General features: G+C 45.7%; 1 protein-coding gene across 1 annotated transcript; it reads right to left on the reverse strand.

Annotated features, from left to right (window-relative positions):
* Positions 1-536: 536 nt before the first annotated feature.
* Positions 537-24546, reverse strand: LOC107299166 (transformation/transcription domain-associated protein; the record flags this gene model as incomplete). The annotated part of the gene is made up of 11 exons (XM_015828532.1): positions 537-1032; positions 3435-3629; positions 4717-4920; positions 7683-7867; positions 12505-12722; positions 14579-14804; positions 20945-21206; positions 21737-21936; positions 22913-23003; positions 23486-23650; positions 24345-24546. Coding segments are annotated over 11 exons (2233 nt in total), but the record flags the coding sequence as incomplete, so codon positions are not given.
* Positions 24547-26814: the final 2268 nt, after the last annotated feature.

Consider the following 26814-nt stretch of genomic DNA (forward strand, 5'->3'; position numbering starts at 1 on the left):
TTTTAACGGACAAGAATTTCAGGTTTACAAAGTTCCTCTTAGGCCTAAGGGATTCACCAACCCAGAAATGGGTTCACTTTCACCGTAAAAAGCTCTGCAGAAAAAAAATAAAATAGCACAATTTGATCTTTTTTTTTTTTAACCAACTAGCAACCAAAACAATAACAACACCAACCCAAAAAAGAAGGATTTTTTTTCCTGTACATCTTTCTTACAAAAAAACCCGCTGTACAATGCCCCTAACTTGCCTACATTTTTGCCTGGATTAAAATGATCTTTCACCGGTCTTTGTATCGACTGGAAAATAAACAGGTTTTTTTTAAAAAAACGGGGGGGGGGGGGAGGGAATCTTTGCATACCAAAATCCTTGAGGTGGGGATAATTCTTTTTTAAAAATAAAATAAAATAAAATAAAATTGACTAGGACTCTTGGGCGAGTCTCAACTCTTGCCAGCATCTTCCCTCTTCTCACTCACAACGTAAAATAAAGATTGTTCGAGGTGCGAAGTTCAAATCTCGTCCTTTAGATGACCACACACACCCCACACACTGGACTGGAGTGATGTCAGCATGATAAGGAAAGAATCTAACTTTGAGATGAGAAGTCTATAAACATAACTGCTCGTGGAAACATGATCATGCTGGAAACATCAGGGCCAGGATGGATGAAGAACCATCCGTGATGGGTGTGAAGGACCTCGTCATGTCTCAACTGGCTTTGCTATCCTTCAAGTCTTAAGGACACATCTACAGCCATGGATGCCAGGCTGGGTCCATGCGACACAGGTTGTCTAAGCTATTAGCGGCCGCAACCAAGGTGTTGACTTTACTCTCTCCGCCTTCGAACTGAGCTAAGTTATGGAGCCGGGTCATGATGGCAGTCACAGCTTTCTGAACCAGCGACACCAGCTGTTGGCTGTCCATGTTCTCCGGCTGTCCAGCTGCTGAGAGGGGAGAGGATGTGTCCTCTTGGGTTTTCTTATGCCAAGCAATGGTTTCATCGCGCAGCACGGTTTTCAGGATGCCGTCAACCTGGAAGAGAAGAGAATAAGAGGTGGGAGGGACCTTGGAGATCTTCTAGTCTTCTAGTCCAACTCCCTGCTCAAGCAGGAGACCCAATACCACTCCAGACAAATGGCTGTCCAGTCTCTTCTTGAAAACCTCCAGAGATGGAGCACCCACAACTTCTGGAGATAAGCCATTCCATTCATTAATAGCCTTCCAGAAGGTGCCCCACAACCACTGATTAATTGTTCCACTGATTAATTGTTCTCATTGTCAGGAAATTTCTTCTTATTGCTAGGTTGGTTCTCTCCTTGACTAGTTTCCATCCGTTGCTTCTTGTTCTGCTTTCAGGTGCTTTGGAGAATAGGTTGACACCCCCCCTTCTTTATGGCAACCCCTCAAATATTGGAAGACTGCTATCGTGTCACCCCTAGTCCTTCTTTTCATTAAACCAGACACACCCAATTCCTGCAAACATTCTTCAGCCTCCAGTCCCCTAATCATCTTTGTTGCTCTTCTCTGCACTCTTTCCAGAGTCTCAACATCTTTTTTATATCATGGCGACCAAATCTGGACGCAATATGCCAAAGGTGGTCTTACCCAAGGCATTATAAAATGGTACTAACACTTCCTGTGATCTATGAAGGTAGGAAAAAGATGAACCAATTCCACTCAAAAGGCAGATTAGAGCAGGAATGGGCTATTAATTTTTCCAAAGGAGCCACAGGAGAACCTTGAGTGTGAAGGGCTGTGAAGAGGTGTAGGCATACACACACACACCTATGTAAGTCTTTTACATATGGCCTCCTTCAGAATAAAAGCAATTCACGTGGACCAGGGAGGGTCGTATGTGGCTCAGAAGTCATAAAATGCCCAGTTCTGGATTAGAACGATGGTGGAATTTGGGACCATCCTGGAAATACTCTTTTAGGACTTTCTAGGCCTTTATCTGAACTCTTCATGTCAACAAGTTCACTTAAGAATAAGCCAAGTAAGAAGAGTGTTTGAATGCACAGTCTGGATCAAGCCAGAACGACTGAAGCCGGAGGTTTTATACTTCAGAAACACGGGAAGTGATAAAATATTTTAATCGGATCCTCTTTTCAAGAGTAGGGTGGGGACGCTGCATTTATGATCATTTAGCCAGGATAAGAATCATAATTTATTACAATTTATGATAATTTATCCTGGGCGGTCATCACAATCTGTTACAATTGATGCTAATTTGGCACAATTTATGATAATGTCTCCGGGGTGATCATCGTAAATTATTATAAATGTAAATTTCTTTATTGCGGTCATTAACCGGCAGGACCGAACTGATAATTTAAATATCCAGAATATACAAATCGGTATTGACAACATCAGGAGAGTGGCGATAGCTTATCTGTCTCTACAGATAAAATATGGCTCTGCAGATGGATTACTCTCTTTCTTGTATTCTTGTTAAACTTAATTTCAATGCTTTTAATACCCTTATGTTTATGTCTTTAGACAACTGTAAGCCGCCCAGAGTAACCTGAGACAATGATACGGGCGGCATATAAATTTAATAAATAAATAGAAACTAAAGAGAACCAGTTTGGTTAAGGCGCCAGGCTAAAAACCAGGAGATGGTGAGTTCTAGTCCCACTTTTGATGTGAATGCTAGCTGGGTGACTTTGGGTCAATCACTAGGACAGTGGTTCTCAACCTTTTTAATGCCGCGACCCCAACCGGTCGTACGTCGAGGACTAAACCGGTCGTAAGTCGAGGACTTTCCCTGCCCCTTGCGCCGGCCGAGGCGTAGCTGGCAAGCAGCAGAGACGGAGCAGGCCGACCACCAGCTGGCCCAGCTCAAGGGAGGTAAGGCACCCGCCGGAAAAGGGGAAAAAAATGGCGGACAAAAAAAAATGGCAGACAAAAAAATGGCGGACAGCCTTGCTTGGCGACCCCCGTGAAATGGTCAATCGACCCCAAATGGGGTCCCGACCCACAGGTTGAGAACCACTGCACTAGGAGATGGTGAGTTCTAGTCCCGCCTTAGGCATGAACACCAGCTGGGTGACTTTGGGCCAATCACCAGGAGACGGTGAGTTCTAGTCCCGCCTTAGGCATGCACACCAGCTGGGTGACTTTGGGCCAATCACCAGGAGACGGTGAGTTCTAGTCCCGCTTTAGCCGTGCAAGCCAGCTGGGTGACTTTGGCCAATCCTTCTCTCTCAGCCCAACCCACCTCACAGGATCGTTGTTGTGAGGAAAACAGGAGGAGGAAGGTGTGTGCTGGATATGTCCACTGCCTTACGTTACCTCTAAAAATAATGAAGGCAGCACACAAATAAAGAATAAATCGATCCATTTAAAATCAATCCATCAGTAAATTTTCCCGGCAGCTGACGGAGCGACCGGCTGCCCCCGTCCTTGTCCACCCTGACCCATTACACACTTACCTTGAAGTTTGGCTGAGCAAAACAACGAGCCACGGCAATCATGGATGCTGTGAGGGGCCCGGAGACCCCGATGGTGGTCAGGAATTCCGAAATGTTTGGGGTGAGCCGGAACGGGACGGGACGGTTGGCGTCCAGATCCCCGGTAGCATCGTTGATGTCAAACCGGAAGTAGGCCACGTTTAATTTGCCTGTATCCTAAGCATTGGGGCGACACACAAGCACAACGTTGGAAGGAGCGACAGAGAAAAACAGGAAGAAAATTACTCAAAAACAATAATGCACAGCCTGGGGCCACCGGGGGCCGTCTCCAAAATCTCCTGGGTGGCCCCCAGAGGCTTCCAAACACTTCTACCCAAAATTAATTGTTAAGAGACAATGTGCAGGAAGTCCTCAACTTACAACCGTTTGTATAGTGGCCGAAATTATGGCAGTATCGAGAAAAAGTATGTGAAGACCGTTTTTCTTGGACTCTTACATTTTTGTTTATTTTGAGGAAGAAAGTGCCAGAAAAAAAGAGGTAGCTATTTGGTATCTCTGTTTCTCACATTGTTTCCCCCCCCTTAACCTTTTTTTGCGGGGGGGGATCACGTGGCCCCCTAGAGATTAAGACTAAAAAAGGGGGGGCTCCCCCTATTCAATTCCGTTTGACGTTTGCGATACACAAGGTCGACATTCATGCAGAATGCAAAGAGAGAGGCTTTTTCTAACACACACACACACACACACAGGCCGGTCAGGATCGGCACAGAGAGGTTAACAAGAAATTCAGCTTTGAACACAGCCCTCTATTAACCGGCGTATAAAGATGACAGGTATAAACTTTCTCAGCGAGGTATCAATCTGAATAATGGCTTCTTTTGTTGTGCTGCTGGATGGGTCAGCCCGAGGGGGTGGGAGTGTGTGTGTGTGTGGGGGGGGGGAAATTGCTCTTGTTTCTGCTTTTTTTCTCCATGCAGGAATTTTCAACGTTCCACCTGACAATGCAGCTGGAAAGGGATGGTTGAGAACTGGAAGGGGGAGGCAGGGAGGAGGAGGAGGAGAAGGAGGAGGAGGAAGAGGAGGAGGAGGAGGACTGAGGGGTCCTGGGTGCTCTTTGAGCTTGTGGTTTTCTTGCAGATGTTTCATTATCAAACTAGGTAACATCATCAGTGCTAGAATGAAGTGGGGTTTGCAGAGAGGAGGAGGAGGAGGAGGAGGAGGAGGAGGAGGAGGAGGAGGAGGGTNGGGGGGGGGGGGTCACTGCACGGATCACTTCTCTTAGACAAGGTCCTTCAAAACCTACCTGAGCAACCTGCAGCATCTCCGGGTTGAGTCGGTTCAAATGGAAGACGAATTCCGCAAACCCGATCAGCGCCAGCTGGATTGTGAACATCTTCCGGAAGGTCCAGTAGTCGGTGGCGTTGGGGAAGGTGTGAAGGGCCCACTCCTTCAGCATGCTGCGTGGCACCATGTTGCCCTGAACTTCTTTCAGAATATCCCGGAGGACCTGAGACGGGAAGCGTGAAGTTGGATGAGGAGGTGGGCTGGTGACGTTGGCTGGTGTAGGCCAGGGGCCTTCAAACTTGGCCCTTTGATGATTTGTGGACTTCAACTTCCAGAATTCCTCAGCCTGGCTGAGGAATTCTGAGAGTTGAAGTCCACAAGTCATCAAAGGGCCAAGTTTGAAGACCCCTGGTGTAGGACAATGCTTCTCAACCTCGGACCCCTGCGGGCTGCAATGTCATCACATTGGGGGGGTCCGCAAAGGCTGGAGATGTGGTTATGATTTAAATCTTGAGTTAAGTCTTGTGGGGGGTCCCTGGCCATGGTCTTTTTCCCTATCACTTTTGGGGTGGTCAAATCTTAACTGTTTAATGCGGTGTTTCTCAACCTCTGCAACTTTAAGATGGGTGGGCTTCAACTCTCGGCTTGTTGAGAAAGCGTGGCTGCGGAATGGCTTCCCCATGCTGTCTGGGGAATCCTGGGAGTTGAAGTCCACCCATCTTCAAGTTCCCAAGACAGAGAAACACTGGACTAAGTGATCCTTCTGGTCCTTCCAACCCTACCATTCATGGCTGGCTGGGGGATCCTGGGAGTTGAAGTCCACCCATCTTCAAGTTCCCAAGATAGAGAAACACTGGACTAAGTGATCCTTTAGTTGAAGTCCACCCATCTTCCAAGTTCCCAAGATAGAGAAACACTGAACAAAGTGATCCTTCTGGTCCTTCCAACTCTACCATTCATGGCTGCCTGGGGAACCCTGGAAGTTGAAGTCCACCCATCTTCCAAGTTCCCAAGACAGAGAAACACTGGACTAAGTGATCCTTCTGGTCCTTCCAACTCTACCATTCATGGCTGGCTGGGGGATCCTGGGAGTTGAAGTCCACCCATCTTCAAGTTCCCAAGATAGAGAAACACTGGACTAAGTGATCCTTCTGGTCCTTCCAACTCTACCATTCATGGCTGGCTGGGGAACCCTGGAAGTTGAAGTCCACCCATCTTCCAAGTTCCCAAGATAGAGAAACACTGGACTAAGTGATCCTTTAGTTGAAGTCCACCCATCTTCCAAGTTCCCAAGATAGAGAAACACTGAACAAAGTGATCCTTCTGGTCCTTCCAACTCTATCATTCATGGCTGGCTGGGAACCCTGGAAGTTGAAGTCCACCCATCTTCCAAGTTCCCAAGATAGAGAAACACTGGACTAAGTGATCCTTCTGGTCCTTCCAACTTTATCATTCATGGCTGGCTGGAGAATCTCTACAGGTTTTTTTTTGCTCCCACACCTTCTGCGGGCAAGCTGGGTCTCCCGTGTAAATATCTGTAAGTCACCCGTAATGAATTACTACAGCCTGAACGGGCTTAATTAATTGGAGTTGGAAATGAAGAGGGGAGCTGCTCGAAAAGAACAATCACTACACTTGCTCAAATTAAATTATTTAGAGAGACAAAATTTCTGCGAGCCGAAGGCAAGTGCCTGGCAAAAAAAGAAGAAGAAAAGGAGACAGATGTTCCAAGTCACTTGATTTTTTTTAAGGCTGGGCAAAGAATGAAAAGGTTCCTTATTAGCAGGTGAACTTTCGAGATACGGAGCACCTGGAATTAAAAAACGGGGTCAAGCACAACTTTCGGCCCGCCTATAAATTTTAAACCTTTTAAGCTAACCATTTCTGATCAGAAATGGATGAGCAAGGACAGTAATGGAAGATTTAATTTGTACCTACTCTTTCTCGGGAAGAGTCAAACTGTGTTTTAGTCAGAGTGAGGCGATTAAGGGAAAGGCGTGGGAACAGAGTTTAAATGCCAACCCTAAAAGACCAATCTCTTGAGTAAACAACACGAGGACATAGAACAGTGGTGGCAAACCTATGGCACGGGTGCCAGAGGTGGCACTCAGAGCCCTCTCTGTGGGCACGCGCGCCGTCGCCCCAGTCCTAGGCCTTCAGCTGGGTTTTATAAAACCTTTTCGCTTTAGGCCTGTGCCGCCGTGTGCAAAATAAAAAAAGGTTCAATCAGTCAATCAAGTTCAACTTCTCACGGGGGAAAAAAAAGATCTTGCAAAGTTGGAATTGATTGATTGAACTTTTTAGTCCCACCCAGTCTGCAGCCACGCCCACCCAATGGGCCACGCCCACCCAATTGGCAACACCCAGCCAATGGGCCACACCCACCCGGCACTCGACGATGCATAAGTGGGTTTTGGGTTGCAGTTTGGGCACTCGGTCCCTAAAAGGTTTGCCATCACTGACATAGAATAATAGGACTGGAAGGGACCTTGGAGGTCATCTAGTCCAACCCCTTGCTCAGGCAGGAAACCCTATACCATTTCGGACAAATGGCTGTCCAATCTCTCCTTAAAAACTTCCAGTGTTGGAGCATTCACCACTTCTGGAGGCAGGTTGTTCCATTGGTTAATTGTTCTGACTGTCAGGAAATTTCTCCTTAGTTCTAGGTTGCTTCTCTCCTTGGTTAGTTTCCATTTGTTGCTTCTTGTCCTGCCTTCAGGTGCTTTGGAGAAGAGCTTGACTCCCTCTTCTTTGGGGCAGCCCCTGAGATACTGGAACACTGCTATCCTGTACCCCCTCGTCCTTCTCTTCATTAGATTACACTTCCTCAATTCCAGCAACCGTTCTTCGTATGTCTGAGCCTCCAGTCCTTAATCGTTTTTGCTCTTCTCTGCACTCTTTTTTAGAATCTTAGTCTCCTTTTTGAATGGCGGTAACCAGAACTGGACACTAAGTGGACAGCATTTTCTGTCCCCGATGCAGTACCTGATGGCTGGCCTGGGTCCCTCGTGCCTGGACGGTCGCCAGCCGGTCGTAGTAGCGAGAAATGGGGCTGTCGTGCTCAATCCCTTTCTTGGCGCAACGTTGCTTGTAGATCTCCACCAGGGAGAGAGAAGACGGATTGTCCTCCACAAGACGCATCTGGGGAGAGACAGCCACAACGCGGGGAACTGGAGAAGGGAAACACGAAGGGGAAAAAAGTAAAGGAGCCATTCATTTCGTGGAAAACGGCAGGAAGGAGCACCACTAAGAAATCCAAAACATCCTAGCACGTGTCCATCTATCTTCAAATCTTGTCCAGAAGCCTCGGTAACCTTTCTTCTAATCTCAATTATGCCCTTGCTGGGAACTTATGGCCATAAATTTTAAGCTGAAGCACTCAACGTGGCTATTTTGTGCCTGAAATGTTTGTGCGCACCCCCATGTCTTGCATCCGTGACAGCCAACAGCCTATTCCATATCCTAGCCCAGGGGTGTCCATCCTTGACAACTTTAAGACCTGTGGACTTAAAGAGTTGAAGTCCCAGAATTCTGGGAGTTGAATTCCGGGAGCTGAAGTCCACAGCTAAACTGGGGAATTCTGGGAGTTGAAGTCTCAGAATTTGGAGAGTTAAATTCTGGGAGTCGGAAGTCCACAGTCGCCTAGGGAATTCTGGGAGTTGGAAGTCTCAGAATTTGGGCAGTTGAATTCCGGGAGCTGAAGTCCACAGCTAACTGGGGAATTCTGGGAGTTGAAGTCTCAGAATTTTGAGAGTTGAATTCTGGGAGTTGAATTCTGGGAGCTGAAGTTCACAGCTAACTGGGGAATTCTGGGATTTGAAGTCTCAGAATTTGGAGAGTTGAATTCCGGGAGTTGAATTCTGGGAGCTGGTCCACAGCTAACTGGGGAATTCTGGGAGTTGGAAGTCTCGGAATTTTGAGAGTTGAATTCTGGGAGTTGAATTCTGGGAGCTGAAGTCCACAGCTAACTGGGGAATTCTGGGAGTTGAAGTCTCAGAATTTGGAGAGTTGAATTCCGGGAGTTGAATTCTGGGAGCTGAAGTCCACAGCTAACTGGGGAATTCTGGGAGTTGAAGTCTCGGAATTTTGAGAGTTGAATTCTGGGAGTTGAATTCTGGGAGCTGAAGTCCACAGCTAACTGGGGAATTCTGGGATTTGAAGTCTCAGAATTTTGAGAGTTGAATTCTGAAAGTTGAATTCTGGGAGCTGAAGTTCATAGCTAACTGGGGAATTCTGGGATTTGAAGTCTCAGAATTTTGAGAGTTGAATTCCGGGAGTTGAATTCCGGGAGCTGAAGCCCACAGCTAACTGGGGAATTCTGGGAGTTGAAGTCTCAGAATTTTGAGAGTTGAATTCCGGGAGTTGAATTCTGGGAGTTGAAAGTCCACAGGTCTTAAAAGTTGCCAAGGGTGGACAGCCCTGACCTAGCCTCTGAGTCGAGCAGATTTTTCACTCAAAATCATGTAAGCTTTCTCCACCCGCAAAATCACAGCTACAAGATTTGAGTTGATTGATCCACTGCAGATGCTGTTAAAAAAAAAAAAACCCCAGTCAGCACATGTTTCAAGCTTTTCTGACGTTCTACTGGAAACCTTACAACCATGACAGACAACAGCTGCAACGTGGCACGCCCTCTTTTGTGGGAGAGGAAAGTGAGGAACGTGAGGCCACCGTGTGCCCGCGCATGCTTTGCGATGGGTGGACCACCGTTTCCATTGTCAAGGCTTGGATTGATCCCAAGGTAATCTCTTGAGGAGGGGGAAACAATGGGTGGAGACTGAAAGAGAGAACAAAGGACCTGGAGAACAGCCTGTTTAAATAAAAGCTATAGTATTTCATCAACCATTATGCAGAAGCTGAGATGATTTAAGTGAAGGGCATTGTGATCTTTGGGCATCCCTCACAGCATGAAAGAAAGAAGAAAGAAAGAAAGGAAGGAAGGAAGGAAGGAAGGAAGGAAGGAAGGAAGGAAGGAAGGAAGAAAAGGAAGGAAGAAAGAAAGAAAGAAAGGAAGAAAGGAAAGAAAGAAAGAAAGAAAGAAAGAAAGAAAGAAAAAAAAAGAAAGAAAGAAAGAAAGAAAAGGAAGAAAGGAAAGGAAGAGAGAGGGAGAGAGAGCGCTCACAATAAGACCACCCAAAATTGACAATCAACCTGGCAAAGATTAAGTCTGAACAAGCTAACATATAACTCTGGGAAGGATGCACGGTTCCCTGCCTCAGTTGCTAGACCATGCTACTGGAGATCTGAAGGCCACTAGCTGATTGCAAATAGGTTAAGTTATAGTTCAAAGATGTATTGCTCAAGTCTATACACAAGAATCTGGTCATTATTAAATTGGTGCCAGATTAAGGGTCAATGGAAGTCAAGAGGGGTTGGACTTGAACCATTTGTGGCCACGTTAAGAACTCTAGGCCGATGACACACTTAACTCCACCCTCCCCAGCTCTGCCGGCTCTTTTCTTACACTGCTCTTAGGCAGGAAGGAAGGGTGATTTTTGTACAGATTAACAACCCAAGTTTGCTTTCCTTAGTTAAGGCATGAAATGTTGGTCTTCTGCTCTAAGCAATGCGGTCATTAAATGAGTCATCAGCCTTCACAAGGTCTACCTTCCCCTTTATGGACCCTGCCAGATTGCTGTTTCTTTAAAGACAGGCTCAGAAAAGCTACATCGGGTTTTTAATTTGCTAAGCCTCGGATAGCCTGAATTGGGCTTTGTTGCAAATAAATAAGAGCTGTCAAAATTTGGGTGCAGAAAAGAGAAAGGGGGAAAAAAGAAAAAAAAAGCATTAAAGTAACAATACATCCCATCTCAAATGGGTTGTTAAAAATGACTCTGATTGAAGTATTTACTTTCCAAGCCTATTCTTGGTGGGCGCTTGTTTGTTTGTTTTTTTCCCTTTTATTATATGCAAAGCGTTATTTTGCGACAGGCCACTATATATATAGTCAGCCATCAGTAAACTCACGGAACGGTTTTTTAAAAAAAACACCATAATAAATAAAAGCCTCCGGAAACCAAAAGGTTTTGTTGAATGCTATAATCAAATATAATTGAGAAGCAAAAAAATAAAAATAAAATAAAAGACGCACATAAATTGTTAACGGAAGAGAAATCTGACATTTTAACAGAGCGGTGTGAATGAACCATGCCAGCATTGTGTTATTTTGCCAACACAGCGACCGTTAGGTTCTGCTGCTAAGCAAGACGGCTGTTAAGTGGATCATGCCCAATTTTATGACCATTTGTGACCAGTCCAACTTCCTAGTCTACAAGATATACACCCCTGAAAGAGGATCGCCCAAAGTAGAAGACATCACCGATTTACAGGACAGCCTGTTCCACTGATTGACTCAGCTTGTACCATCCGATTGTTCCTCTGGATGTCTAACCTGAAACCTACAACCTAATGATGATGATGATGATGATGTTGGAAGGGACCTTGGAGGTCATCTAGTCCAACCCCTGCTCAGGCAGGAAACCCTATACCAGGGATAGGCAACCTGGGCTCTTTTGTGACTTGTGGACTTCATCTCCCAGAATTCCTGTCAGCATGGCTGGTTCAGGAATTCTGGGTACTGAAGTCCACAAGTCACAAAAGAGCCAAGATTACCTACCTCTGTCCTATACCACTTCAGACAAATGGCTGTCCAGTCTCTTCTTAAAAACCTCCAGTGATGGAGCATTCACCGCTTCTGGAGGCAGGTTGTTCCACTGGTTAATTGTTCTGACTGTCAGGAAGTTTCTCCTTAGTTCTAGGTTGCTTCTCTCCTTGATCAGTTTCCATCCGTTGCTTCTCGTCCTGCCTTCAGGCCCTTTGGAGAATAGCTTGACTCCCTCTTCTTTGGGGCAGCCCCTGAGATATTGGAACACTGCTCTCATGTCCCCCCTCGTCCTTCTCTTCGTTAAACTAGACATACCCAATTCTAGCAACTGTTCCTTACAATTTACTGGTTCTGCTCCAGCCCTCTGAGGCCACAGAGAATAAGTCCATTTAACTATCCTTCAGCTATTTGAAAATGACAATCGCGTCTCCCCTCGTTCATCCATTTGGGAGCCTCAACATCTCCAGATCCTTTAACTGTCCCTCACAGGATGTGGTTTCCAGAACCGTCACGTTAGTAGATCTGCTCTGAACTCTTTAATTATTCTCTAGAGCACCAGAGGGCAGAAGAAGATAGAAGCTTGTTCAAGAGAGATCCAAGGTAGAACTAAGGAGAAATAGGGGTGACAGGAGAACAGTCTTCAATATTTGAGGGGCTGCCATAAAGAAGAGGGAGTCAAGCCATTCTCCAAAGCGCCTGAAGGCAGGACAAGAAGCAACGGATGGAAACTAATCAAGGAGAGAAGCAACCTGGAACTGAGGAGAAATTCCCTGACAGTGAGAACAATTAACCAGTGGAACAACCTGCCTCCAGAAGTTGTGGGTGCTCCATCACTGGAGGTTTTTAAGAAGAGATTGGACAATCATTTGACTGGGATGGTATAAGGCAGGGGTCTTCAAACTTGGCCCTTTTATGACTTGTGGACTTCAACTCCCAGAATTCCTCAGCCAGGCACGAATTCTGGGAGTTGAAGTCCACAAGTCATAAAAGGGCCAAGTTTGAAGACCCCTGGTATACGGTCTCCTGCCTTGAGCAGCGGGTTGGACTAGAAGACCTCTGAGCTCCCTTTTCCATCCCTATCTTCTATGTTCTGATTTTGGCCCGTCCTTCTCACAGTTCACCGAACAGAGAACAACCTCTCTCTCTCCCCCACCACCCCAACGTTAAAGCATTTCTGGTGCCCCTCAACCTTCTCAAACTCACCGGTGAAGAAAAGGTGTCTCTTGGTGGTCTCTTTTCTCTTTTCTAAACAAGGGTTCAGGAGGCGGAGAAGCTGCAGGACGCGTTCCTCTCGACGCGACTCGGTCAAGCAAGCATCGTTCATGACAAGGTAGGGGTAGATCTTCCCATTGTGGCCTCGGATGTAGAGTCTTCGGGCTGCCGTGTTGTGTTTCTGGACTATCTCTACTCTGGGCATAAATCTATCCGGGAGGAGAAAAAAAAAAGATATATAGCAGCTGAGTTTCCAGATTCTTAAAGCTTCCTTTTTTTTTTCTCCTTTTGAGATGAAAGCCAGATTTTAAAGAAAAAGAAAAGAAAAAAAAAAAGAGGAGGAATTCTATTACCTTACTTAAAAAACGCTAACAATAGGAAGCCCATTATGCCGCTCGACGAAACGCCGGCATTATGAATTTTTGTAACGACACAACCTTTTAAGCAACTGGGTTTTTCTATTACCGGGGGCTCAGCTGAGATTAGTGTTTTCTGTGAAAAGCTGCCGCGGATACACACCGTCCTTTTGTCTCCTCCAAACGGAGTGACACAACTTCTCGAAAACACGCACAGAGGGGGGGAAAGGAGCACGCTGGAGAACGCAATCGGAAACACTCTTCTGAGCCAGAAACAACACAACCCCTGAGAGGATGTTTGTCTTGAGCACCAGCCTTGCTGAACTGTGGCCTCCTCAAGTCCACAATTGTGGACTACGGGATCCCTGAGTCGCACGCAGCCTGCTTTTAAGCTTGTCCCAGGTTGGAAAAAAGACTGGTCTATATATCAGGTAGTCCTTGACTTACACATATTTGTGTAGTGGCCATTTGAAGTTACAACGGCACTGAAAAAAGACTTATGACAGCTTTTCACTCCTATTTAGCACACCGTGAGTGCTAGAAAGAAGCAGAGTTTGCTCTCTGTTTATAGACAAGCCCCTTCTAGCACTGATGATGTTACCTAGTTGGGCGATTAAATGTCTGCAAGAAAACCATCAAGCTCAGAGTACATCAAGGACCCCACAGTCTTCCTCTTCCTTCTCCTTCTCCTCCACTCCCTTCTAGCACTGGTGATGTTACCTAGTTGGGTAATTAAATGTCTGCAAGAAAACCATCAAGCTCAGAGTACACCAAGGACCCCACAGTCTTCCTCTTCCTCCTCCTTCACCTTCTCCTCCTCCTCCTCCACTCCCTTCTAGCACTGATGATGTTACCTAGTTGGGTGATTAAATGTCTGCAAAAAAACCATCAAGCTCAGAATATATCAAGGACCCCACAGTCTTCCTCTTCCTCCTCCTTCACCTTCTCCTCCACTCCCTCTAGCACTGATGATGTTACCTAGTTGGGTAATTAAATGTCCGCAGGAAAACCATCAAGCTCAGAATACACCAAGGATCCCATAGTCTTCTTCTTCCTCCTCCTCCTCCTCCTCCTCCTCCTCTCCCTCTTCTCTACAAACCCCACTCCCTTCTAGCACTGATGATGTTACCTAATTTGGTAATGAAATGTCTGCCAGAAAACAACAGACAGCGCCAAGGACCCCAGAGGCTTCCTCTTGCTCTTCCTTCTCCTTCCCTTTCTCCTCCTCTTCCACTCCGCAAACCCCACTCCCTTCTCATACTGACAGCGTTACTACTCAGGTTTCTAAATTTCTTTTAAGAGCTGTAACTATTAGAGGAGAACGTTGTAATTTCCTTTAGCCAAGGCTTCTGGTGTTTAATTGTTTGTGATTATATTTTTCTTGTGTTTTCTTTTGTTGCACTTTCATTTTGGTCTGTGACCACAAAATAAAAATTATTATTATTATACTGACAGCGTTACATAGTTGGGTAGTGAGATGCCCACCAGAAAACAACAACCAAGCTCAGAGAGCACCAAGGACCCCACAGTTCAACCCTGAGCTACACAGATCCTCTTTTATCAGTACCTTCTACCCTCAACAGCATCTTGCTCTTCAAGCCACGACTTGAAAAGATTTCCAATGAATCCATTAAAAGAAAGCTTGGACAACAGTATCCAGTATCACAACACTACAACCCAAGTTCTCCATTTTAGCCGCCTTCCCTTACCGGGCAATTTTGATGTAGTAGTGTGTTGGTTTGGGCATAAGAAATTCTCCTGGAATTTCCACTTCTGCTGTCTGGGCAGAGAAATTGCTAAGAAAACGGCATTTTTCCTCAATGAGAAAAAATTTGGGCAGCTGCTTGGTTTTGGCCTCCAGGATTTTGATCCACTTCTTCAGTTTTGAAATGAGATTGTGGAGTTTCATGGAGCCCGGCACGCTGAAGTCGAAATCTAAAAGAGAGAAGGGGACAAAAAAAAAAAAAAGAAGAAAACCATTTGTGAAAAATTAGGATGGAAAGCATTAAGATATTTGCGATGCAGACTCCGTTAAGTTGATTTTCAGAATTTTATTCCCTTTCCCTCACCTTCCTACCAGTTTAAAAGGATGTCCCAATGAAAAGGGTAAGAAAAACGTTAACAAAACCCCAAAACAAGAACATATCGTACATCTTCAGAGGTGTAGGAAATCTGGGAAGATGTAGTTTTCTCACCAAATGTTTAACGGCTGTATGATTTCGGTGATGACTTTATTGTTCTGAATCTTGATGTTTTGTTAACAGTAGCTTAGCGCCCTGACTGCTAGCTGGAGCGGAAAAGCGGAGTATAAATCCTACGGCGCAATCGAGTTGGTCAAGCTTTTAAGATTTTTCGGTACTTTATCCTCTAACCCAAGATTTAAAAGAGGTAAGCCACAATGACTGAAGATGGTCTGTTCCAACTTACACAAGAGTCAAAACGGAATACAAACGAAATAAGCTTCATGTCTTTTTGACATTTTGTGGGTGTTACATGCTGCTGGGGTTGCCCTACTTTCAAAAGAAAGAAAAAAAAATCTAAATATTTCGTTCTGTGTTCACTGCATAAAAGTAGCTAGATAGTTCCCTCCCAGGTCAACAACAACAACAACAATAATAATAAAGTTGGAAGGGACCTTGGAGGTCATGTAGTCCAACCCCCTGCTCAGGCAGGAAACCCTATACCATTTCAGACAAATGGCTATCCAGTCTCTTCTTCAAAACTTCCAGTGTTGGAGCATCCACCGCTTCTGGAGGCAGGTAGTTCCACTGGCTAATTGTTCTAACTGTCAGGAAGTTTCTCCTTAGTTCTAGGTTGCTTCTCTCCTTGATCAGTTTCCATCCGCTGCTTCTTGTCCTGCCTTCAGGCGCTTTGGAGAATAGCTTGACTCCCTCTTCTTTGGGGCAGCCCCTGAGATACTGGAACACTGCTATCATGTCCCCCCTCGTCCTTCTCTTCATTAAACCAGACATACCCAATTCCAGCAACGGTTCCTTATATGCTTTAGCTTTCAAAAGGTTTTGATATGCGATAAATCAAAAGACAATTTCGTTTATAGAACGAAATATTGCTCTACAGAAACATATTATCATTTTTTGGGAGGGGAAATATGCCCAACGTTCAGATTTGTTTAGAAGAAATCAAACCTCATTCATTCCTTCATTCAATTCAACTTATAAGCTGCCCAGTCAATACAGTCTCATACCAGTTTAGAAAACTTTTTTTTTTTTAAAGAAAGAAAAAAAACTATCCCTAACAGTTAAATCAGGACAATAGCAATAGAGGAGTTTTGTTGGTGGCACGGCAATTGTCTTGCCTAAAGAGAGAGTTGCCAATATCTGCCTTTCAAGATTTTTGACAGCACGTATATTTTCCATTTTGGTCTGGCATTTTCATAGACTGTTCCTAAACAGCAATTGACAGGCAGTGACACTGGATCATTTTAATCTCCCTCCCTCCCCCCCCCGCCGCCCTAATATTATTTTCATGGCATGTCTCGCACTTTGTATTCCATTTGTCCCTAAGTGTCTGGTTTTTATTACCCCACAATCATATTTAATAACGTGTGATTCTGTGTTATTAGTCGCTTTGCTGTTAACCGCTTTGGAAGTGTTATATCAAATTTAATTGAAAGAGGGAACCCGAGGATGGCGAAAGATACTGACTTCGGTATCTTTCAAGTATTTTTATTTCCAAACCCGACCGCTGGGTTTAAGTAACAAGAACTGGTGACTGGGATTTGTTAAGCTCCACCTTAAGCCAAATGGAAATCTTGATTTTCAGGGCCATCCTATAAAAAAAGGGTCCAATGGGTGACTGCAAAGGTAACGCTCCTTAAAGAGAAATGTATATTTAATAAAAGGCAAGCATCTTTTATCTGGAATGCTCCTTCTCTTCCTCCTCCTTCTGCTTCTGTTTCTCCTCCTTCTGCTCCTCCTCCTCCTCCTGCTTCTCCTCCTCCTGCTCCTCTTCTTCTTTCTGCCTCTCCTCCTCCTTCTGATTCTCCTCCTCCTTCTTTTCCTCTTTCTTTTCCTTCTGCTCCTCCTCCTCCTTTTTCTGCTTCTCCTCCTCCTCCTCCATTTACTTCTCCTTCTGCTTCTCCTCCTCCTCTTTCTGCCTCTCCTCCTCCTCCTGCTTCTCTTCTTTCTGCCTCTCCTCCTCCTGCTTCTTTTCCTCCTTTTCCTTTGCTCCTCCTCCTCCTTCTCTTCTTTCTGCTTCTCCTCCTCTTTCTGCCTCTCCTCCTCCTGCTTCTCTTCTTTCTGCCTCTCCTCTTCCTGCTTCTTTTCCTCCTCCTTTTCCTTCTGCTCCTCCTCTTTCTGCTCCTCCTCTTTCTGCTTCTCCTCCTCCTCCTCCTCCCTTCCTCCTCCTTCTGTATTACTCAAAAACAAGACATTAAAAAGAGTTGCTAAGCAGCATCCAGCAGCCGAATTCCCCTCTTTTCAAATTCCAATCTTTTAATCCCTTTAGCAGGGACTAAGACAGACGATCAGCACGTCACCAAGTTTTCAGTACATCTTCCACCCGCCCTGCCCCCCCCCAGCCTTCAAAACTGCAGAATGACATCCACACACCGTGTTGTTTCCCCCGTGCGATGCCCTCTAAATGTGCTTGACAATCTCCTCCATCATCCCCAGCCGGCCCAGAGGGGAGCGAAGATTGAAACAGGCTGCCATCTCAAAACTAAAATTCTTCAGCCCTGCTCCGAAGTATGACACATACATCAAAATAACCCAATCATTTTTGCTAGGGGGGGGGGAAGGGGGAAATAAATAAATAAAAAGAGGGCCTGTGCCATTTTGAGGCGGCTTCATCTCATCTCTATCGAACAGCCTCCTCGTTTAATGCTGGGCGTACCTGAGACAGGTGAGGCAGGAAAGAGATGCTCTCTCTCTCTCTCTCCTTCCCTCCCTTTCTCCTTCCCTCCCTCTCCTTTCTCTCTTTCTCCCTCTTTCTCTCCCTCTCTCCTCTCTCCCTCTCTCTGTCCCTCTCACTCTCTGTCCCTCCCTCCCTTTCTCCCTCTCTCTCTGTCCCTTTCTGTCTGACTCCCTCTCTCTCTCTGTCCCTCCCTCTCTCCTTCCCTCCCTCTCCTTTCTCTCTTTCTCCCTCTCTTTCTGTCCCTCTCTCCTCTCTCTCCCTCTCTGTCCCTCTCACTCTCTGTCCCTCCCTCCCTCCCTTTCTCCCTCTCTCCCTCTGTCTCCTCTCTCTGTCCCTTTCTCTCTCCCTCTCCCTCTCTCCTTCCCTCCCTCTCTCCTTCCCTCCCTCCTCTCTCTCCCTTTCCCCCTCTCTGTCCCTCTCTCCTCTCTTTCTTTGTCCGTCTCACTCTCTGTCCCTCCCTCTCTCCTTCCCTCCCTCTCCTATCTTTCTCCCTCTCTCTGTCCCTCCCTCTCTCCTCTCTCTCTCCCTTTCCCTCTCTCTCTCTCTCTCTCTCTCTCTCTCTCTCGTGGGTTTTGCGTGGCACCAATCCATTTATTCCCTTAGATTTATGTTCTCCTTTTCGATGGGAGGACTGTCAAGCTGGTGGATAATGCATTGTAACACTCAACACGCTGGTGCCTTGCGCAACACATCTACCAAGAGGCCACTGATCCAAAAACACATTTTGCAGGATGCCCGTTAAGAACGAGATGGATGGCTCGCATTCATCTTGCCACAGATTTATTGTACCAAACGCTTTTTTTTTCTCTCTCTCTCTCAAAAAAGAAAAAAAAAAAAAGTGCCCCAAATCTTTTCCAGCATCTCTTGGGTCGATGATGAAGGTTAGGCAAAAAAAAAACAAAAAAAACCACAACCCTCAACTTTAATTCCAAGTCTACCCTCTAGTGAACAACTGGAGTAAACGGCTTGGCAGACGGGTGAGAAAGACGCAACGCGCCGTTCGCGTTGGGTAATTTCGGCTACCTGAAGCGCAGAAATATGTCCCCCAACGGGGAAGTACAACCTCTTCGCCAAGAACAATATGCAAAATCGGAGGGGGGGGGAGAATCAGCAATATTGTTGTTATATTTTTTAAGTGTGTCATTCTTTGCACAGTAAGGATTCGTTTTTCCTCGACGGAAAACGCTTACTTTAATTCGCTCTGTCTTCTTCCGGGTTCTTGTTTTGGCTTTGCGAGGCCGGACGAGAACGGCGAGAGACGACACAATTAATGAGGTGTCTTTGTTCGTGCCAAAAAGGCTTCACACTGGGCTTGTCGAACGACATCCAGACTTTTTTTTTTTTTTTTAAGGGCAAAAGATTGCCTTTTTTTTTCAGCAACGTGAACGGCGCAAGTCACGGTTGCCCGTTCTGCCGGTCGGCTTAATGAGGTTAGAAATCAAATCTCTTTCGGCATCAATCCGAAATACAATCTTTGTTACCTGAGGTGGGTGGAAGGGCTTCGGATGGAACAAAAAAACAGGACAAAAACTAGTTGAAGGAAAAGTACATTTTGGGTTCAGCTCTGAAAACGCTGAATAACGGATGGGTGGATTAAGAGGCTTTTGCGCTGGGAGGAAAAAAAGAAACTGCAGGGGGGTCCTCCACTTACCACCCTAAATGAGCCCCAAATTTCTGTTGCTAGGCGAGGGAGTTAGAATAGAACAGAAACAAAATAGAATGCGGAATGGAATGGAATGGAATGGAATGGAATGGAATAGAATAGAATAGAATAGAATAGAATAGAATAGAATAGAATAGAATAGGAATAGGAATAGGAATAGGAATAGGAATAGAATAGAATAGAGCAGAGCAAAACAGAACAGACAGAACAGACCAGAACAGATATTGGTGAATATTAGAATAGAATAGATTGTAGAATAGAATAGAATAGAATAGAATAGAATAGAATAGAATAGAATAGAATAGAATAGAATGTAGAGTGTACAGTAGAGTGTAGAGTGAGTAGAGCAGAGCAGAGCAGAGCAGAGTAGAATAGATCATCAGTGTTAGAAAGGAGTGGAGTTTGCAGGGAGGAGGAGGAGGAGGAGGAGGAGGACTGTGGAGTCCTTGGTGTCCCTGAGCTTGGTGCTTTTCTTGCAGACGTTTCATTACCAAACTAGGTAACATCATCAGTGCTACAATGGAGTGGAGTTTGCTCTCTGTTCATATACAAATTGGCTCGCCCTTTCAGTACTAAATTAATACTAGACTCAAGAATCAAGAAGTAAATAATACCCCCCCCCCACAAAAAAAAAAAATCAAGGTCCTATCAACTCAGACAAACAATCAAACAATAAACAGCGAGGAACTACGAAGAACATTCCCGCCAAGGACAGGGCAGTGGCTTTTCCAGTGCTCTCATCGCTTCGAACTGTCAGTGGAGGACTCTCTGTACAATTGGCGCAAAGACATTATAAACCCGGAAGATCTGGATCGGCTGCAGAACAGTGTGGTGATTAAAAGGCCATTAATCCAGCAGCAGGGAGACGCGAGTCCCGTTTCACATTAATCAGAAATTTTATTTTCTGCAAAAACGAATTAAATTCCACAAGTCCAAACCTCAAGCCCGCTGACCGACTTAATGGCAGCCATTTCCCCTCCATCTTTCAACATTAATTCAAGGTCCAACTTTTTAACAGATTACAGCCAAATCTCATCTTGGGCGAAGTAAAATGGCTGTTTTCATCTTAATTAGTCGGGCCTAATCGTAATTGAAAAATAAAATATTCTGAGAGAGGCTTTTCATTATCGTCCCTCGGAAAAAGGATCCTTTCGCCATCCTGAGGGCTTCAAGAATTCTATTTTAGAAATTTAAGAAAATCTGCCTCTCTGGACAGTTGTTGTTTTTTCCCCCCCAAAACCACACAACTACAACGAGTCGCAAATTGTGTCTACGGTATTTGAAAATGTGAAAAATGCATGTTTTAAACAAACAAACGAACAAATATGAACTACCTATATTTTATCAAAACTTTCCTCTTTCCTGCTACTTCCGCCACCCCTTCCTTCCAAACTAAGAAGAGACAATGTCCTGCTTCAAAGACAATTTCCAAAATTTGGGGAGCCCTTGGTTCATTTAAAACTGGGGTTGAGAATGGCGACAAAAATACCCCCCCCCAAAAAAAACTCAATCCGCGGTCCATCGAGAAGTAACTCACCGGTCGTGAATTGCCCCTTCAGTTTCTGAAAGACGGGATCCTGAGCCGTGGCCTGGGCCCTCCTGGCGAGGGATTCGGAAGCCGCACTGGAAAACATGGTGGAGACGTTGGAGACGTTCTCCAGGCCCACTCCGAAGGTGCTGACCAGCTTCTTGACAAAATTCAGGGTGTGGGGTGTGATTTTGGCATCGGAAACAGCCCCGCTCTTCTCAAAGGCCACCGAGTAGCACTTGGCCAGGCCTTGCTGGAGTTGTCGGAGCACCTAAAGGTGGGAAAAGGTCAGAGAGAGAGAGAGAGGGAGAAAGAGAGAGGGACAGAGAGAGAGAGGGAGAAAGAGAGAGGGACAGAGAGAGAGGGGGAGAGAAAGGGAGAGAAGAGAGAGAGAGAGGGAAGGAGAGAGAAGGAGGGAGAGAGAGGGACAAAGAAGAAGAGAGAGTAAGGGAGAGAGAGGGAGAGAGGGAGATGGACAAAGAAAGGGAGAGAGAGAGGAGAGAAAGGGACAGAGAGAGGGGCAAGAGGGACAGAGAGAGAAAGAGAGAGTTGTGTAATGAAAATACAAAACAAATCCACAGCACAATATTGCAAGAAGTCAAAACAGAACCACAGGTAGCCAAAAATCCAATAAAACAAGGACCCAGATTGTTGGTATATAAGTGGTATATAAGTCTTAAGTGCTATTGCTACTCTCATTTCACGTGAATCAAAATTCTTATTTTCTGCAACATGAATTCGACCCCCCCCCCCCGCAACTCCAAACCGCAAACCCATCGCCCCGGTTCGAGGACAGCCTACCTCCTCGTGCCAATTTTCTCGGAACCAGACCATCTGATCCACAATCCCCTCCAGAGACGAGAGGAGCGTTGGGTGCAACTCCCGTTGCATGTGCATGATACGGCTGCATCGCCACATGGGGGCCGTCGCTCGGATCGGTCCGGGGTCCGACGCAGAATGAGACTGGCTTCCCACGGAACTCGGCTGCTGCTGTCCGGAATCTTTGGTGGGGGAAGATGGGAAGGAGAAGGTGTCAGCCCTTCGAGTAGACCAAGTTGGGAAAACCTCTGGAACTCTATGGTTATAGGGTGTGTAATATCCGAAACGGGGCACATGCCTAGCGGTTAAGACGCTGGGCTGTCGATCAGAAGATGGGCAGTTTGAGACCCAAGGGCTAGCACTGATGATGTTACCTAGTTTGGTAATGAAATGTCTGTGAGAAAACCAACAAGGTTAGAGAGCACCAAGGACCCCACAGTCCTCTTCCTCCTCCTCTTCCTCCTCCTCCCCTCCTGCTACTCCTCCTCTTACCACTAACTCCACTCCCTTTTAGCACTGATGACGTTACCTAGCTTGATAAAACAACGTCTGCGAGAAAACCAACAAGTTCAAAGAGCGCCAAGGGCCCCACAGTCCTCTTCCTCCTTCTCCTCCTCCTCTTCCTCCTCCACTCCTCCTCCTCCCCCTCCCATCCACCTTCTGTCACCAAAACCCCCATTCCCTTCTAGCACTGATGATGTTACTTAATTTGGTAATGAAACGTCTGCAAGAAAACCACCAAGCTCAGAGAGCACCAAGGACCCCACGGTCCTCCTCTTCCTCCTTCTCCTTCTCCTCCACTCCTCCATCTCTCACTACAAACTCTACGCCCGTCCAGCACTGACGATGTTACCTAGCTTGGTAATGAAACGTCTGCAAGAAAACCACCCAGCTTACAGAGCACCAAGCCCCAGAAAATGAAACCCTGACTGCAGTTGCAATTTTAGAACGGCTAAATTCCAGCCATCCTGGAAAATATCATTAAAACAGCAATGAAAGAGTTGAACCAGGACCATCCGATCCCGTTCTTCAATTAGGAAAGGAGGCTAACCAAGGATCTGCCGGTCTTTCCGGCCACAGGAGGCCAAGTCACTCAATTTTCCCTGACCTACGAGCCAGCCCCTGAGGTTGTAGCACTGCCACGTTCCCCTTGCTTACCGCTTTTGTAGCGCTCCCGTTGTTCTATCTTCAATGTCAAATAGAGGGTCCGGATGGGGAAGTAAACCGCTTGGGGGTAGACACGTCCAACCTATTGCACGAGGAAGAAGCGCCCGTTAAAAATGCAACGGCCGTCTCCAACGTATTGTGATACAGCAACCTGCCCACTGATTCAGGTATAGCTACTGAGTCCGTGAAATCAATTAATAATGATTTATACAGAGGAAAGAGGGGGGGGGAAAGGGAGGGAAGGGGCCGGCGGAGAGCCTAGGGCTCAAAACAAAGGTTCTGATAAGGGTGGCAGAGATGATTTTATACAAATCTGAAACCTGATTTGCTTGCTCCTTATTCCTCCTTATTTCCAAGGCCCTAACCCAGTGTTTCTCAACCTTGACAATTTTAAGGCATGTGGACTTCAACTCCCAGAATTCCACAGCCAGCATTGCTGGCTGTGGAATTCTGGGAGTTGAAGTCCACATGCCTTAAAATTGTCACGGTTGAGAAACACTGCCCTAACCATTCTAGAAGGTGATCCCTCAAACGGTGCCTTCTCCACTTCCTACGTTCCCCTACCTGGCTAATGAGGTTCAAGAGGAGTTTTCCTTCTGATCCAACCAAGCAGGTTAAGAGCTGGGGGATCCAAGCCAGCCACTGGATGGGCGGGACGCCAATGCAATACTTGTCCACGGCATCGGCCAGCGTGTTCTTGTCGTCATCGAAACTCAGGAGCCAAAGGACCTAGAATCGTAGAATCATAAGAGCTGGATGAGACCTTAGAGGTCTTGTACTCTAGAAAGAGTCCAGAGAAGAGCAACAAAGAGGATTAGGGGACTGGAGGCTAAAGCATATAAGGAACGGCTGCTGGAATTGGGTATGTCTAGTCTAAAGAAGAGAAGGACGAGAGGGGACATGATAGCAGTCTTCTAGTATCTCAGGGGCTGCCCCAAAGAGGGAGTCAAGCTAATCTCCAAAGTGCCTGAAGGCAGGACAAGAAGCAATGGATGGAAACTCATCAAGGAGAGAAGCAACCTAGAACTAAGGAGAAACCCCTGCTCAGGCAGGAAACCCTATACCATTTCTCAAAACTTCCAGTGTTGGAGCATTCACAGCTTCTGGAGGCAGGTTGTTCCACTGGTTAATTGTTCTAACTGTCAGGAAGTTTCCCCTTAGTTCTAGGTTGATTCTCTCCTGGACTAGTTTCCATCCATTGCTTCTTGTCCTGCTCTTGGGTGCTTTGGAGAATAGCTTGATTCCCTCTTCTTTGGGGCAGCCCCTGAAATATTGGAACGCTGCTGTCATGTCCCCCCTCGTCCTTCTCTTCGTATGTAAGTAAAAAACCAAGCGAAGAGATGATGAAGAACTCCGCAAGAAAGAAAACAGCCCACACCTGTGTGCCTCGGGCTGTTCCTTTTTTTCAAAAGAAAAGACTCACCTTGGCTAAATACTTCCTGGATTTGCTTTCGTTCTGGTGCCGGCAGGCGTGGAGGTAGCAGGTGAGGGCGGAGACCCCGAGGTGCAGCTGGCGCTCCTTGACGAAGATGTTTTCCAGGTAATCCCCCCACATGGCCCAGGCCTTCACTAGCACATCGTGCATCTGAACCGCCGCCGAGAAAGCTTTGTTGGCTTCTTCAGACCTGGGGAGACCATGGAAGGGCGGGTTACTTGCTGCGCATTAAGCCAACAATACCGAGAGGACAGAGATGGAACTGGGTCAGTTCGAATAGCCAAGCAAAGGTTGCGTTTTCACAACACAGAAAAGACAAGGATGGAATTGAAAATGAATAGAATAGAATAGAATAGAATAGAATAGAATAGAATAGAATAGAATAGAATAGAATAGAATAGAACAGAATAGAAAATAGAATATAGAATAGAAAATAGAATAGAAGATGGAATAGAATAGAATAGAATAGAATAGAATAGAATAGAATAGAATAGAATAGAAGAGAAGAGAAGAGAAGAGAAGAGAAGAGAAGAGAAGAGAAGAGAAGAGAAGATGGAATAGAAGATGGAATAGAATATAGAAGAGAAGAGAAGATGGAATAGAATAGAATAGAATAGAATAGAAGAGAATAGAAGAGAAGAGAAGAGAAGATGGAATAGAAGATGGAATAGAATATAGAAGAGAAGATGGAATAGACTAGACTAGACTAGACTAGATTAGACTAGACTAGACGAATAGAATAGAATAGAATAGAATAGAATAGGTTAGGTTTATTTGGCCAAGTGCAATTAGACACACAAGGAATTTGTGCAGAAAAGAGAAAAAAAAAAGTGGATGAGAGTGGGTGAAAAACATCACCAAATGCAAAATAACCCTGTGAAATAGCTTATTAAAGAGCTAATTAGCCTCGGCATTAACTCAGGTTCATCTTTTTCGTCTCCAGGCTTTCCGGCTAACAGCTTTCAGTATCCCAGACTCTGCAAAAGCCGTACAACTTATTCCCGAACAAGCTGATAAACGGCCGGCCATATTTTCTCTTTTCGACGGCTAACAACTGGATTTGTCTTCGAGCTGCTTCTTTCTTGTCTCTGCCTCCCGTCTGGCCTTTTCGATCACAAACGCTTTTGATAACTCTTTAATCTCCCTACCCCCCCCCCCCCGGATCTCTCCCGCAGCACGGCTGGCGAAATCGACCGAGCCTTCCCTCCAAGTGAACTCTTGAATCCCAGTTCTTCCACAGGCTAGCCAAGGATCACAACTCAATCTACGTTTTAGCGGACATCTTGAAAGTACAAAATAGAAAACACCAGATCCCTGGCTTCCTGTACATAGGTTGTTGTTGTTCCTCTTCTTCTTTTCTTCTTCTCCTTCTCCGTCTCCTCCTCCTTCTTCCTTCTTCTTCTTTTCTCCTTCTCCTCCTTCCTTCTTCTTCTTCTCCTTCTCCTCCTTCTTCCTTCTTCTCCTTCTTACTTCTTCTTCCTTCTTCTTCTTCCTCTTCTTTTTCTCCCTCCCTCCCTCCCTCCCTCCCTCCCTCTCTCTCTCTCTCTCTCTCTCTCTTTTGACAAGACAACAAGGTAAAGTCGTGTTTGAAGATTGTATCTTGCCCCAATCCTTGACAGCCGGCAAGTCATCTAAATTATTTAAACCACACTTCCTCTGCAGAGGAAACGTCTGAAGATGCTCACGGGGTGGTTGAAAAAGAAAGAGGTTATTGCACTTTTCTGCTCAACTAATTGGCCTTTTCCCTGATTTAAAACTCTCTGCCTTCCCAGGAGAGGATACGGATTGCTTCCACCCTGAGCCACTGTGAGGCTAAGCTGCGTTGTTGTGGACAAACAAGTGTAATTTTTTTTCCCCTCCAGTTTTAAAGTCTTTGGTCTTCAAGGATTGCAAAGAGCACCGTCTGCACGTTCAACTTTGCTTCCGGTCAACTGTGGACAAATTCTGAAAAATTGACCGCCTAGAAGCGGGCCCTGAAAGGTCTTGCAGCTTGATTGCGAGGTCTCCTCAAGTGAAAAAAAAAGGAAGGATGGGTTGTTTTTCCATCAAGATGGAAAAAAAGAGGAATGGGTGTACCAAGAGCTGAGCTGGCTTTCTTCAAAAGATCTTTTAATCCAGGGGTCTTCAAACTTGGCCCTTTTAGGACTTGTGGACTTCAATTCCCAGAATTCCTCAGCCAGGCCCACACTGAAGTTCTTGCTTTGCACACAGAATCTTGAGAATTAAGAGAGCCAAACAAAACTTCACCCCTGAATCCCTATGGTTAATGGTTAATGGTTAATTTAATTTGTATACCGCCCTTCTCCCGTAGGACTCAGGGCGGTTCACAGCATATTAAAAACACAAATACAATATACAGGATACGAAAAAAAATCATACAAAAATACACAAAATAACCCCACTAAAACCTAATTAAAAGCCAAATATTGATTGCTGTGTTCCCATTAAAATTACTTTT

Source organism: Protobothrops mucrosquamatus, unplaced genomic scaffold, assembly GCF_001527695.2.
Source record: "Protobothrops mucrosquamatus isolate PMUCROS unplaced genomic scaffold, P.Mucros_1.0 scaffold4634, whole genome shotgun sequence".
Classification (NCBI taxonomy): Eukaryota; Metazoa; Chordata; class Lepidosauria; order Squamata; family Viperidae; genus Protobothrops; species Protobothrops mucrosquamatus.